This window comes from Anopheles coluzzii, chromosome 3, assembly GCF_943734685.1.
Source record: "Anopheles coluzzii chromosome 3, AcolN3, whole genome shotgun sequence".
Lineage (NCBI taxonomy): Eukaryota > Metazoa > Arthropoda > Insecta > Diptera > Culicidae > Anopheles > Anopheles coluzzii.
In genome coordinates, this window is record NC_064671.1 from 4511787 (window position 1) to 4527500 (window position 15714).

General features: G+C 43.6%; 4 protein-coding genes across 18 annotated transcripts in view; 2 read left to right on the top strand and 2 right to left on the bottom strand.

Moving 5' to 3' along the window:
- LOC120956700 (ATP-dependent RNA helicase glh-2) overlaps nt 1–15714 on the bottom strand; it is a 376118-nt gene that overhangs the window by 326150 nt on the left and 34254 nt on the right. The window lies entirely within an intron of this gene.
- LOC120956525 (protein slowmo) lies at nt 911–5694 on the top strand. The gene is made up of 5 exons (XM_040378043.2): nt 911–1077; nt 1216–1410; nt 2389–2554; nt 4204–4509; nt 4588–5694. Exons 2-5 carry the CDS (start codon nt 1379–1381, stop codon nt 4726–4728), a joined length of 645 nt encoding a protein of 214 aa, XP_040233977.2. The 5' UTR covers nt 911–1077; nt 1216–1378; the 3' UTR covers nt 4729–5694.
- On the top strand, nt 4754–5272 carry LOC120960029 (uncharacterized protein DDB_G0271670-like). The gene has a single exon (XM_040383903.2). It carries the CDS (start codon nt 4754–4756, stop codon nt 5270–5272), a length of 519 nt encoding a protein of 172 aa, XP_040239837.2.
- Nucleotides 13377–15714, bottom strand: part of LOC120955580 (voltage-dependent L-type calcium channel subunit beta-1) — a 100421-nt gene continuing 98083 nt past the window's right edge. For 11 of the 15 annotated variants that reach the window (XM_049608584.1, XM_040376580.2, XM_040376587.2 and 8 more), the window contains one exon: nt 14233–15017. In XM_049608584.1, coding sequence (XP_049464541.1) covers nt 14368–15017 — 650 coding nt within the window. In that variant the 3' untranslated portion in view covers nt 14233–14367. Of the gene's footprint in view, nt 15018–15526 lie in introns of all 15 variants that reach the window. The other 4 variants (XR_005751795.2, XR_005751797.2, XM_040376591.2 and 1 more) reach the window with 3 other exon arrangements.

The window sequence follows — 15714 nt, forward strand, 5'->3', positions numbered from 1 at the left end:
TTGACATGCTTGAGGATAAAAACTAACAAATCATTTATTTTGCCTATGTTCACAACAATTACTCATTATCTACGGGTCATATGGACAATTTATGTGAGATTGAAACTCTTACTCACATGTTTTTAATTTTCGTGAATAAACAAATCATCAACTCGTTTGTTAAAATATGCGAATTTTTCGATACAATCAATAAACACACAAAAATGCACCTAATTAACCTAGAAATCTATTCTGTTTGTTAAGCTTTACGTGCGGAAATCAATGATTAACGGTTTTAAAATGACGTACGATCCCTCGTCAATGGCAACTCACAAAGGCCCTTTTCCACCATCTGGTATTTTTAATCCACCTTGGGCCAGGCTTGTTCGAACTTGCCCGAATGATGACGTTTCATCTTCGAACGCTGTTTCGAAGCCTGGAAACATTTGAATTGATTTTTCTACTTTTAAGATGGGAAACAAACGTAATAAAGCATATAAATACTTACAAAAATCTCGGAATCGGGAGAAATTAAATTGTTGCATGAATAAGTTGTGAAAATTTCTTGTTTGCAGAACATTTTCTGCAATGATTGTGTCGAAGTTTCGAAGCACAGCCAAAATCATGTTGTGAAATATTTCAAGCTGCAAAGACCACCTCCTCTGTAAATTATTTTGACATGCTCAGTTGTCAAAATGCTGCACATGATCGCGAGACGCCATGTTGAATTTGGTAAAGCGGCTCATACAAGACAGCCTACTGTTAATATTTTTTCTTAAATTAAAAAGAAACAAATTCCTCCTTCAGGTGTGCAAAGCTGTAACCTCCCCTTTGAAACCATAACAACCAAAATTATGTTGTAATAATTTTCCGCATTTCTTCAAGAGCCGTGTCCCGCCGATGGTGGCCGTGTACGGGCACCTGTACAAGCCATTGGACGGTACAAAAGGTTTCTCGGCGCAGTCTTCTTCCTTCACTCGTGTCATGGTCGGTACGGTCAAAAGGAGGTGGAATTTCGCGCTACTGTGGGAGTACAAATAACATCCGGTCCGTGTGTGTGTCCGTGTGTTTGGCGAGAATTTCCTGCTCAAACGAAACGTGCGTGCACCTTGCTTATCGGTTTCCTTCATTGTGCCTCGTGTTTTGTGTGATCACGAAACCCACCAGAGTCACGGCTCCAGGGCACCGTGGTGTACCTCAATTAAAGCAGCTTTTTCTTCGCGTTGTGTTCCTTAGGTGTGTGAGGGTCGTCTGGTGTAGTAGTAGCAGCACCAGCAGCAGCAGCAAGAGGGAGAACTGCAGCGTCCGTGAATTGCATCGTGACGCATAGCAACAAAAAGGGATCTCCCCACCTTCCACACACAATCGCACGCAACAACACTCAAAGCAAAGCGCAAAAATGAAAATCTGGACATCAGAACACGTCTTCAAGTAAGTAGCCGTCGTCGTCTTCGTCGTCATCTTCAGTGCGCTCGGTATCTCGCGCATTGGTTCTCTTCGGTGTTGCTATGCCAAATTTCACCGCAGCAAGCGCAGAGCATAGCCGTGGGGTGCGTGTGTTATGTAAAGGTGTGAGATTGGGGGTACCACTTGTGGAAACTTTTTTTACAGTGTCCGCACCCTCCGTGCGTGCGTCTGGAATGTTCGATCTAGCGAACGTATTATCAGTTCAATTACCGCCCAGGAGTGGCCACCGTGAACACAGTGTGCAATTGTGTTAGTCCGGTTCGAAACGGTTGATTAAAATTGTGTGCGAAAAAGTTGTGCAGAAATCGCAATAAATTGGGCCTTGTTACGAAATGAAACGTGTGCGACTGTGTGCGTGCCGTCTTGTTTGCCCCCTCAGCGTGTGCAGTTGTGTTTGTTTGTGTGTGTGAAACGTCAAACGCGTTCGGTCGTCGCTCGGTCAGCTGGCCGTGATGGATGGTGGTATTTGTTGTTAGTGTAAAGTTACTTTGCGCTTGACTTACTTTTCACTGCAAAACTGCACACTTTTGGCAAGTTCAATTAACTGATCTAACTCACAACTACTGAGAAGCCGAGGGCTTTGAGGAAGCGATCGAGTTCGATGATCTCTCGCTGCCTTGTTCCGCTTGGCAGTCGTTCAATGTCCGGAATTAAGATGACCTTCACTTTCTCCACGGCTCAAGGTAGACTGGGCAGCGCATTCCCTGTTGAAGCGGTAGAGACGAAACAAATTGCATAAATACATCTATGTGCTACATTGCTTTACGCTACTGCATAACACAGTTAGCTTGTTGTTAAATTGCGGTGTAAAATATGACCCAGTTGGGAATAGGACCGCGATGCGAAGGACCGCCACGACGACCGTTGCAGCTGTTGCAGTTGGCTAAAATGGAATGCTTTATTGATAGCGTGCTTCTCTTCTTCTTCTTGTTTTAATTACAGCCATCCTTGGGAGACCGTGGCACAGGCCGCCTGGCGCAAATACCCCAACCCCATCAACACAGCCGTCATCGGTACCGATGTGGTGGAACGAAGGGTCGTCGACGGTGTCCTGCACACGCACCGATTGGTCAGCTCCAAATGGTACTTCCCACAGTGGGCACAGAAGGTACGGACGGATTTTACCTGTAAAACTCTTCAACATCCCTTCCGTCTATTCATGCAATATCCAATTCGCTCTAGCCCGAGCGCCCGAATGCAGTAAAATGGTCTCGATATAAATACCCTGCGCCCAGAGACGGGCCGGTCAGATGGCCCCTTGTTTCCACGCTCACACCAATTTGTGTTCGGTTGTTGGTGATGGTTATAGCATAGCTTTTGAAAAGAAAATCGGAATGTGTGGCACTCTAAATTTACGCCGACACCGCCGCCGCTGCCACCAGCGTCACACGAAAGCACGCGTCACGGCTACACATGCTGCTGCGGTGGTTTTGCGTCTTGCCCGAATCCCATCCCCTCAGGTTACACCCACATTGTCACTGCGCGGCCGCGCCGCGCGTGTACTTCAAACAAGTTGCGCACGAGGATGGTTTGACGTTTATTTAATTTACCTTTCCCTGTGTGAGTGTAAGGGCGACTCGTTTTAGCCTCGTTTTAAACATAATTAACTTCACTCTCATTGTTACAAGTGCACATGGGAGCTTCTCAATCCGTCAAGTGACAAACGCTTGCAATAGGCTACTTGGATGAGGATGCATGTCAGATGCACGTGACTGCAGCGTGCACGATCGGCAAACGGTGTTGTGATCGTTGCCAATCTTTGCATTTCTCACATTATGAACGGCGAGTTGAATTTGAATTTAACGTGTATTGAATATGAGCTTTACATGCATTACTGTAAAATAAGTCATACATTTCCGGTGCAAAGTTCAAGCAAAGCAACAGCAACACCGATAAGAGAGTATTATCTTTATCAAGCTCGAAGCGACTGAGCAGTTTTCTGAACGGTATCTTCCTTTTTTTGCGCTGTAACTCATTATCGCGCCTCCCCCCGGTAACAGCGCACGCTCTTCACAACAGCGCAATGCATTCTTTTCTTTCTTTTTTTTTTTTTTGACACACATTGCACCTACGAAAGCCTGAAGGTGTTATCTGTTCAACGATTATCACCTGCCGATACGCGTGTTCGCAGGCGGCGTTGGGTAGACCACGCGGGAAGCGCTGATAAGATAACGCACTGCTGAGCTGAGCGCTTACAACTTACGGACGACCTTTGCTTACGTCGTGCAGCAGTGGTAGGGGGTTGTTGGACCATTCGTCATGCTGCTTATCTGCTAGGAAAGGTTTTATAGACTTTAACCAGTGTGCGAAAAGGAGAAATCAGCTCTCCAGACCTTTCCAGGTGATTAGTAAGGAGGAAAGGGTTAATTCGAACGACGGCTGTGGTTTATCATTAATGCATGCTTTAAAACCGGCATGAACATGATTGTAGTTGTGTGGTGGTGGGATGTATTTGTGGTTTATTTTGAACCATAGCGTTAGGTCACATGTGTTGCTATTCCCATTCGATCGAAGTTAATAGAATTTCAAGCGATGGTTTTATTTATTGATTCTTTTGTTTCCATACGCGGAACGAAATATCACACCACACACATTTTAGAAATGTCGTATCGCTGAAGGTGTTCTCACGAAACTGTAAACGTTAATTCGTTTCATTTCCCCTCTGTATTACATGTTGTTTCTTCAATTGATGCGTAATTTCCCTCTTAATATTAATGTGCGCCCCATTTTCTGCTCTGTTTTGTAAACCCATTGCAGCTCATTGGTTCACCGAACGTTTGCTACGCTAGCGAAAAGTCGACCGTCGATCCGAAGGAACGGTTGATGACGCTGAAAACGATCAACCTCACCTTTGGCAGCTTTCTTTCAGTGTACGAAACGCTCAGCTACGTTCCACACCCGACCGATCCGTCGAAAACGCTGCTGAAACAGGAGGCCACGGTACAGGTCGAAGGTGTCCCGCTCAACCGATACATGGAGGACGTGCTGACGAAGAACATCAGCACCAATGCCGGCAAGGGACGCCAGGGGCTGGAATGGGTGATAGGAAAGCTGAATGCTGAGGTACGTTGTACACAGGGAGGATTGGATTGGATATTTGCTGAAGACTAATACGACTTTCCATTTTCCCTTTGCTTCCAGATGAAAGAACTGGCCAACAGTGCGGCAACCAGCACGAACGAAATCCTGACACAGACCAAAAAATCGCTGGACGACATCACGGACCAGGCGCGCAAGAGCATGGACGAACTGAGTGCCACCGCTCAGAAGATACACATATAGTAACAAACGCTGCAAGGCGGCGGCGATGGCCGCAACATCGAAGGCCAGTGGTGGCGAATCGGGCGGCGGCGAACCGTCGAAGGGCGCCATCGGAACGCCGGATGGTGGTAAGGGTGATGATGCTGGAGCACCATCGCCACCAATCCCTACGGGTTCATCAACGTCATCATCATCATCTACGCTTCTTTTTGGACGTTATCGGCAGCAGAGAAACGGTGCCGCCTTTCCCCCCGGTTCAGCAAAGCCGGCTGCTGCAGCGGCTACCAAAAGTAACACCAACAGCAACACGCAACCCTCGGCAACGAAGGGGTGGCCTGGCAAACGCGCCCAGCCTGAAGGAAAGGACAACACGTCCGTTCCGGATCGTTCAACGAATGGCATTCGCTCGGGAGATGGAATAAAACCAGCAGCAGCAACAACAACAACAACATCAACAACTAGTGCCTCAACCAGAGAGCAGCAACAGTCCCGTTCTTCTGCTCCTACATCATCGTCCTCCTCATCCTCCGCGTCCGCATCGTCGAAAAGTGCGCGCGGGAGTTGATTCTGGGACCGCAGCGCAGCGAAGAAGGGGGAACCAAGCAAACACGGGTTTGGCATTTAGGGAGCATTGCTCCCTGTTGGTTCCATTATGCCAGTCAGTTCCTTTTTTTCTATAAGGCGCGCACTTCCCCTAGCGTCCCTTTGAAAATGTGTTTCGATCCACATGTCTCTCTCTCACACACACACACACCGTTTACACACCGCTTCTGTCCTACGTTTAATATTCCCATTTCGAGGTTCCCATTGCAGTATGCCATTTGTTTGTATTAGTAATTTATATACGCAAATACTGGTGATAACATAGTGTTTAACGTACGTAAAGAGAGCACACGTTGGATGTTGAAGGTTGTTTTTTTTCGGAAAACGGAAAAAATGAACTAAAGAAGGAAGCAAAATGAAACGATAAAGTAATTCTAAAATCTATATTATGATATCCGCTCGGAAGCGATGGAAGGAAGAAAGAAGGATTTGAAAGAAATGAACTGAAATCAGAATCCGCAGGACAGACACGAGACGACGAACGTTGATGATGCACGGGAGATTGACACCCCCGGCGTATAGCAAACGGTTGTCTGCTCTGCTGTACCGTTTGCACGATGCTGTACATAATAGCTAACTGCGCAATTTATTACATTTTATCAGGCAACAACCCCCCCCCACGGTTCGTAGTCGATTCCCGAAAGCGCTAGCTAAAAAGCCGGAACACAAGACATGAAACAGGTGCACGTGAGCGCGATTGCACAAAAAGGCATAAAAATGGCATACAGTGGAGGAGAGGCTGGATTAACGTAGTGTTTAAGTAGCCACAAGTTTTACTCGTTTCCTTTCCCTTTTTGTGTTGTTCATTATTATTTTTTTGTAGTTGCTTTAAGTATAAATATAATTAGGAACTTTTCAAATTATCACACAAATGCTGTGCGGGAGAGACACGTTGATGAATGAAGTGAATCAAAAGTGTGAAATGTGTTTAATGTGCGTTTTCTTGCGGGATGAGAATAATTATGAGAATGGGAATGGACATCAACTAAGCTTTGAAATGCTTTACATTTTGTGTACGGTTTGGTGTTTGGTTTGGAACGGTATAAAGAAGATTGTAAAATCAATGTAAAAAAATAAACACGTGCTAGTAAGAACTATGGAAGGATCACTTACCATTAAAAGGATCAATATCGAAATCGTATGTACCCAGCAAAGCTACAAAAGAGTTATTGCATTGCAGTAAATAGCGAAAGCTTCAAAAGATTACCTATTTTCTTACCACCAAGATAAGGCATACATTCAATCAGCTGCGAAGTTCGGAGTTCCTTCAATCAAAATGAGCCCAAATGGCGGGGGAAGGCGAAAAATCAATATAAGAGAGAGAGAGAAAGGGAGAGCGAGCTCGAGTTGTCTATGTTTACACCCACTTTACAGTTTGAATAAGTCACGAACTTTAGTTTTTGTGAAAGCAACATCAAAGCGAACATAATAATTCATACTTTATAGAGGAAAAACAATCTGCTCCACAGCAGCTAAGGACGGAAAATGCGAAAATGAAACTGTGTATCAAATCAATCATCCAAAACGATGTAAAATAAACAATCTAAAATCAAAAACAAACCACGAATTAGTCTTCTCCACTTATTATTTCATTCATTCCATTTGCTTTCTTTCCCACGGGCAGTGCCGAAACACTCTTGCTAGATAAAAATTATTTTTATTTTTTCATCATATATTTACAAATGATTTTGGGCATTTTTGTTTTGTTGGTTTCATCCGTTTTTTTTTGTTTTGTTTTGCTTTTTTTGTTCGTTTTTGTTGTAGAGTTCTGAGTTTTTTGGTTTTCATTAAATTTTTTAAATATTTTGTTTAAATTTAATTTAAATGTGGCAACAATAAAGAATTAATCATGTTGTTTTTGTTCGCGTATTTTTTTTTTGTTTGCATTTTTTCTGTGTTTGCGTATTCCTTTCCTCTCTCTCTCTCTCGCTTTCTTTCTCTCTGTTTCTCATATCAATTATATTACTTGATAAGGTGTAGTGAATTTCTGTGTGTTTGTGTTTTTTTGTAGTGTATTGTAGTGTACGCTTGCGAGCTACTTGTTTTGTTTTCTCATCTTTTAGTCACATTTGTTTACCACACTCTGTTTTTACTAGCAGTTGTTCCGATTTTACCGAGGGAAGTATATCCGGAACCGGAATGAACCTTTGACTGCCTATGCGATGCGTTTATGTGTATGTGAGTGTTTTTTACTCTTTTGGTAAGGTAATTGTATATGTGTGTGTAATGGTGTGTATACTAGTAACTGTATGAAGAAATAGCTTACGCGTGTATGTGTGTGTGTGTGTTTCCACTTTTTCTCCCGTCCCGTTTTCTTTAAATTTATGTTGTAAGTCAGCTCGCTTTTTTGCATAAAGATCATTTGTTTGAAATCTTTTCCTTCTTTTATCGCTTCTTTTTAGTCTAACTATTGGGTGTCTTGTTTTTTTTTTTCTTCTTCTGCTCGTCTTCTATGTTTTTTCTCTTCTTTTTTCTTGTTTTGCTCTTTAGTTTTAATTTGTTACACACTTTTCTTTCTTTAATTTTATCATGACTTTTGTTTTTTTTGCTGTTGCGATTTTTCTTGTTTTTTTTTTCTTTTTCATTACTAGCTGATATCATACACCTTCACGTATGATGGCTTAAAAGCGAATCGGTTTGAATAAAGAGGACCCGTAACCAATTTCTCAACCCCAAACCCAAGTGCCCCCTTACCTCTCTACTAGAGCCATTTTGTTGTAGTTGTTGTGTTGTTTTGCGCATACTGTGTGAGTGTATAAGTATGTGTTATGTGTGGATGTATTTTTCTTTTTTTTTTTTTGAGGAAAGACAGAGAACAGGTTTGTGTGTATGTGTGTGTGTGCCAAGCCTGCTTTCAAACGATCCATCTGGCTTCAGAGTCGAAAACGTCACGATCATTCAAATGGAGCAATGGAGTACTGACGCTTCCTCGTGAGAAATTGAAAATCATTTTTTCTGGTTGTTTTTGTGTTCGATTTTTGTATTTTTTTTTTGTTGATTTGTTTGATTTAAAGCGAGTATAATTGTTATCGAAGAAAAAGTATGTAAATAACAGTTTGTTGGATGCCGTTCTCCTTTCGTGTACGATCGATGTACTGTTAAACTGTTTCTATTTATATTTTACACAAACTCTTACCTACATAAAGTGGGGGTTTCCTCCCGACCAGGCGGGCAAGACTTTTTACCAAACAAATTGCCTTTTTACTAATAAATTACACTACAAACGTCGAACGTAACAAGCATTAAATCATTCGAAGGAAACAAAACATTAACATTGCTTAAACAACTAAACATAAATAAACAGGTTTCTTGATGCAGTCGATGCACCGGTTGCGCTAAAAGGATAAAAACAAACTCGCGCCACAAGGCAAAGGCGTTGGAAGAGTGGTTTTGTTGGTGAAAACAGAGCGAACAATAATGGCCTTACGGCGCACGTAAATGTAACCTATCCCAGCTGGCTCCCAGACAGCTAATATCGTTCGTGTAACAGTAGTAGTAGTAGTAGTAGTAGTAGTCCCTTGGCAGTAGCTCATACGTAGTAGTTTTGCAAACAAAACCTAAAGTGTAAACGTGATCGTCTCGAAGAAACGACACAAAGTGCGGCGTGCGATCATGTCCAGTCCACTGCGCTTTCCCCTGCATCACTTTCTATGTACACGGATCGGCCTTCCGCGCCCCCTTCCCCCCCAAAACATATGTTTGTGTGTATGTGAGTCATGGTGGAGTCGCTTCGAATGTCCTCTCTCTCTCTCCCGGTAGAACTGCTGGAAGCGAAACCGCCAACAAGAAAAACTGTTTAACGTACACTAACGTGTTGGGTTTGCAGCCCACTAGCACTGTATGTTTGCTGCTGTTCTCCTGTGCTCTTTGTTTCTTGTGTTTGTATGTGTTTGTGTGTGTAAGTGGAAAACTCTCTTGCGTTTGTTTTGTTTTTCTCATATTTTTTGTTGTTGTTGCATTATTAACTTGAAGAATACTTGAAGAAATAAGAGGAAACAGCACTTTCAGTGGCGTAATAGAAGTTTGTATGTGTTTTTTTTTGTTTGTTTTTTTTTACAACTTTTTACCTTTTTTGCTTACTTTTTCCCCATTCTTTTCAACACTACTTTCGGCAATTTCATTTCTTTTCTAATCTCACTTATGAATCCATGATTTACTTTTTTCTTAAATCGCGTTTTAACTTCTTTTACACTCTTCACTCTTGTTTGTGTATTTTTTTCTTCTCTTCTTACTTTTCCTTTCTGCATACTACTTTGTTCATTTCGCTAGAACGAATGCGGGTAAAACTTGGGAAAGAATAGCTTTGTTGTTGCTGTTGTTGTTGTTGTTGTTGTTGTTTGTTGATTTATATTACAGCTTTTCCGTGCTGTGTGTGTCAGTGTATGTATGTGTGCGTTTGTAAAGGATATATGCACACCAAAACCATGCACACATACATACACACGCACACAGGCCCAGAGACGATAGCAACCTCCATGCGCCTACAAAGGCAGACATATGTGACGCACGCGCGCGCTATATGTGTGTGAGTGTGAGTGTTTGTGTGTGATTAGTTAAATATGCTTTTAACTTTACACAGCTTTCTAGCTTTTTTGTTTATTTACTTCTGTTTATCTTCTTTTTTTTATATCAGTGCAAGGCAATTGGTATATAGCAAATATGTTTTGTTTTGTTCTTTTCCTCTTTTTCAGCGATTTTTTCTTCTTCTATTCTCATCTCGATTTTACTCTTTCGCTTTTTCTATGTTTCCCCCACATTCCATTTCCTTTTTATGCGTCAAAGGTAATAATATCCATAGGTTGGGCGTTCAGTTTTTTTTGCATGTTTTCTTTTTTCGTTTTTGTTAGATTGGTTTAGCTTTTTACAAGTAGAGAGTTCTATTTTTGGTTTTGCTTTCTGTTTTGTTTTATCTACCTCTTCCGTTTGTTGAGTACCACGATGCAGGAGTTTTGCGTTTTTTGTTTGTTTCTTTGTTTAACTTATCTTGTCTTTCTAACTTGTCTCGTCTTGCCGAACGCATTGAACGTGCTACAACAGTGTGGATTGTGGTGTGTGTGTGTGTGGGTTTTTTGCTACGTTTTGCATTAAAGTATTCTGATAATAGTATTAATAATCACAATTCAGGGCAAACAACGTGAGAGCATGTTTGCATACACTGCCTGATACGCGCGCGGGGCGTCCTCTCTTCGGGGCCTGCCATTCGTGCTCCTTAATTTCCGGATGAGTATGTGTTTGTTTGTTTGATTGTTTGTGATTATATGTTTTAATGATGTGAAAGTCGTACCGTTCTGACGTCATTTTCCTCTTTTGCATACGGAAGAGTGGGAAGAGAAGAAATCAATCCGTTTTGGACAGTGGTTTCATTCAGTTAGTGGATGTTTCTTGTGGAAGAAAGAATCGATCCAACGATCGTACGGTTTTTGATCGACGTTGGTAAGTTAGTTTAGTATTGAATTGATTAATGTTTTAACAATTTTATATGCTTTTTCTTCCCCCAAAAGATGCTAAGTGTGTGTCTGTGTGTGTGGCGATGGTTGTGCGAGTTTGTGAATTGTTTGCGTTGTTTTACCATTTTTATCTTTTTGTTTATTTTCGAAACCATAGCTTGTTCTCAGGTATGCTGTGCCCGATCAACCACGTTTGTCCAACTTCCTTCTCCTTTTGCTGCTCGCTCCTGTTCGCTCTGTTTTTTTTATCTATTTATATCATCTTTATCGTTTGTCCAACACTTTCACGCTCTAAATCCTTTGCGCTTCCCCATTACGTCTCAAAAAAGCACCTAACATCTAATCAATCAACGATCAAGAAAGAAGAGGGATGGGGTTGTGGGGAGAAGGGAAAAGGAAAACCTAGACCCAAGTCAAATCAAGCTCTGTATGATTCTTTGTTTGGTTTGTTTTTAGTAAATGGAATATGCATGTATGTAATGTTACTGTGTGAGTTTTATGTTCTCTCTTTTGTTGCTCCTTTTTTTGTTGGGGTTTATTTTTCGATTATTTTGTTCGCTTTTTTTTTTGCTTAAAGAATGAAAAAGGAAGAAAAACCTCGCGGCCTAGTTCCCGCTCGACTCACTGCATTCTCACCCCCTTGTAGGCAAGAAGTGATCGTGATCGTGCATTTGGTGAAGGGGAGTATTTAATGTATTTTACAAAAGACACCATCACACACGTTTAGTTACACGTTCACGCAACCCAACTGCATATATCTATGTTATGTATATAAATTCGACTTAAATAATGACTTTTAAATATGGTATGGTAGTTCAATGCATCGATTCAATTTGCATGCTTAACGTTACGCAAGTTAATAATATGGTTTTGCTCTTTTTTTTACGCGATTGTTCACCTCTTTTTGTGTCTGTGTTTGTTTTACTTTCTTCTCTTTTTTTTTGGGTAAAGGAGCGGGATTGGGAGGTGTAAGCAAATGTTGTTATTACTTTACAAAATCAGAGTTTTTTTTCCTTTTTTTCCGTGCCAGCAATCGTGCGTGTGAATCAAAGACGCCCAGATGTGCAAATGGACCGGAAATAAGGGAGGTTTTCCGACTCATTTTCAGCCCGCACACATTGTGTCTTGAGGCGCTTGCACAGGCACACCAGGCCAAAAACACTGTGTTTCTCTCTGTGTGTGTGTGAGTGGTTGTTTACATACCAGGCGATCAATCAATGCAGGCGATTTAATTGTTAAATTGTTTGATAAACCTTTACAATTTACCTAAAGTTAAATTTAAAGCTTTTCTCATACACTACGCCCGCAGCCGGTACGGCCGTCGCTTCACAAACGCTGCAAATGGGCTTGAAATTGGAGTTGGTTTTGCGGTATGGATCTTGTTTTAATGTATTTAACTGTTAAATCATTCTGCAAATCAACAGGCTTCTACTATGGCTGTCGTGTCCGTACTTTCTTGCTTCGTACTGGTGAATGTTTCGGGGGCTTTGTCCTGGTTCTGGTCACACATTTTGGCACAATCAAACGTCATACTATTGGAGAGGAGTGTCCTGGGTGAGCCGTAGCACTCTAGAAGTGTGTGTGAAAACAAAAGAAAACCGCAATCCCCATTTCGCCCTTTTGCATTTGCGTCGCGATTCGACCCCTACGCGTGCTTTCAGTGTCTGTGTGTATCCGTGTAGTTTGCTTGCAGCTTCTGCTTGCTTGCTTTTAATATGCCAAATAATGTTGAATTTTCTTTTTTCCAATGCAGAAGCAATCTTTCTCAACACATTCTTCCATCGCTTCCTAAAACGATTTCATTTGCACGAGCGGCGGCGTTTGAGTGAGTGAAGGGTTTGGGGTCCAAATCATACCCATTTTGTCTTACGTAGTACATATTTAACATCCCTCTTTTACTAGCACTCTTCTCTTTCTCTCTCTCTCTCTCTCTCTCTCTCTCTCTCCCAACCTTTCAAGCTGGCAGCTCACGAATGGGGCACAATTGAGGGCGGCAGCGGCAGCAGGAAGCGAGCATTTACAGTGACAAGGGGTTAGAGAGAAAGGCAGAAAGAGAGAGACAGACAGAGAGGAATGAAACGGGAAGCGAGAGGTCGAGTTGGAGCAGGCCGAAAGGGATTTTGTCAAGAGAAATAGAGAGAGAGAGAGAGAGAGAGAGAGAGAGAGAGATAGTAGGGTTGTAGATGCGGAACGGGCGGTAAAATAAAATGGTGACGGTTGTGTCACTGTAGTAGGTCACCGTAGGTACTGAACACGAACTGCACACTAAGTCACTAGGGCACTAAGACAACGGGGCAAGCAACTAGACAGAACAGACAGGACAGGCCATCTAGAAAAACTCGGACAGGATAAGATCTGGTAGAGAAAGTAGAAAGAGGGAAAAGAGGAAAAGAAAGGTAACAGAGAGAGAAAGAAACGGAACAAGTGAGCCAAAGGGTTTAAGAAACAGATAAAGAAGTTGACAATAAACGAGTGAAAATGGAAGGAATAGAAAACAAAAGGGAGCAAAACAAGGAAACATTACAAAGAAAATAGAGAAGTAAGTAAAGATGAAGATACAAAACACAGGTGCAAAAACAAACAAGCTCATTGAATCAGACAAAACTAAGGAAAACAAAGTACAGTCAACAACACTATATATTTGTGCAAATAAAAAAAAACTAACTGCCGTCACAAAAATTTACATCCAAATCCAAAACAGAACATAGACCGTGCCCCGTCGTGTTGTTTGTGGGGGGTTCTTTTTTTAAGGAAGAAGTATCAAACGCTCAAAGATGTGTCGGAGGTTAAAAGGATGGTTCAATGATGGTAGCTGCGGTGCTGTGACCCCCGATGCCTTACTGTCTCGCCTACCCGGCTCGTAAGCTATACAAAACAGCACTCACTGCAAACGGCCTGCCCTTGTTTTTCTTAACTAACCTAATGCATATATAGGGATTGGATCAGGATGACTCGCACGACGCGATCTGTGTGTGTGTGCTAACGCTGCTGGAAAGCGGCTGTGTGGATTGCGGTGGCGCAAGGATGGCGGCTTCTGTCCTCTCTGTCCGGCTAATGGGCGTGTGTTGGTGTGTGCATGTGTGTCCTTTGTTTGTGTGCAATAGGGAGAGAGAGAGCGAGAGAAAAGATAGGGGCTGCTGAAGCCTACAGAATGGGGAATGAAATGTATAAGGAAGTTGTTTGTATCTCATCAAAGTGGAGTGTTCTGGAAGTTCGTTTGTTATAAAGGAAGATCGTGTAGGAGGATAGCGATCGACGAAGGTGTCTGTGTGTGTGTTTTGTGTGGCTGTGTACGTGTTTGTGTACGCCCGATCGATGTATCGATCATCCAGTGCGTCCAGTGAGCCTAGGAGGAGCGGCCGGCTCAGTAGAACTCATCGTACTCGAAGCCATCGTCCTCGTCACTGTCCGGCACGAGCTTTTCCTCGTCCAGCGCATCGTCCGCGCTGGCGATCACGCCGCCCTCCACCTCCTCTTCCTCGTCCACCTCCTCCACCGTATGGCCACGGGCTAGCATACGGCCACCGCCACCACCACCAGCACCACCACCACCAGGGCCACCTCCGTCGGCATCGCCATCATCCTGATCCCATCCCTATATCCACGATTCCTACATGGCGTTCAGTACCCTTCTATTGTTACCGCCGCCACGGTGCGGACTGTAGTCGTCCCGGTCCCGGTCCCGGTCGGGCATGCCGCGCCGCACCGACTGGGTCGGCGCGGCGACCAGCTGCCGCGGCCCACCCTGCACCGCGTACCCCCGGTTCAGATCCCGCTCGCGCTCCCGCTCCCGTATTAGCTCGCCATGGTCAAGGATGTCGCTGCTGAGTGTGTGCGCTCTAGCGTGCGGTGCACTACTACTACTACTGCTGCTCGCCCCCAGCCCCAGCTCCATGCGGCCCCGCTCCCGCACCCCCGACACCGGATCTCTCAGGTCGCGCATGTCGCGACTGTCGCCGCGCACCATCCCACCGCCGCGATCACTACCACCACCCCCACCTCCACCGCCTCCTCCACCGCCACCACCACCACCGCCGCCACCGTAGTCGGATGGTCCGTAGTTGCGCTCGTTCAGCAGATCGTCATCGTTGATGTCGTAGTGCAGCATGTCGCGCTCCCGGGCGTGCAAACGTTCGCGGTCCCGCTCCCGGTCTCGCTCGATACGGTCCAGCCGGTCCCGGTCGCGGTTGTCGCCGTGCCGGGTCGAGGCCGGTCGCCTACTACCACTACTACTATTACTATTGTGATGATATGATGCACCTAGAGAGGGGAGAGACAACACGGTGTGAGTTTGTGGACGAGCCCGAGGCGAGACGCGTCAGATTAGCGGGAGATTAGCGCTGTTTGCGTGTTTAGCATGGAACTAAAAGCATAAGGGGAGGGGGTTGAAACAGTGCCGCAGAACAAACTAAGTAAACAGGTTCACACAATCACACACAGCTCGCAACGGAAAGTTTTAACGGAAAAGTGTTAAAAGGATTGACGTTCGTTGTAAGGGGAATTATCGTTCGAAGGGCGCACTCGTTCTAGGTACGCTTAAGAGTAGAAATAAGACAAATTGACTAAACAAACCATCAGTTTTAGAATCGAAGAAGCATGCCAAACTATTAAAAATGTTAAAAGTATTTGTAAATCAGAAAATTATAAACGAAATAACATTAAAATCTGTCTAATGGAGAAGCCTGGTGATTCACTCGTCCAGGACCGAGCAAACCGGTTAGTCACGTAGTATTAGTAGAACTTCAAACAAACCAACACTCCAAACTCACTTCTATTACTAATACCTTATTCAGATCTGAGCTCATAAGAGCTTCGCAAGCAAACAACGCACCCAACAGCAGCCGACAACAGTTCAGTGCTGCTTGGTGCACTAAAGATGTAAGAGGGTCCTAATGTAACGGGGTCCTCCCGTTGCATCCAACATATTTACAACATTTTTCTTTTCAAAACAGTGCAG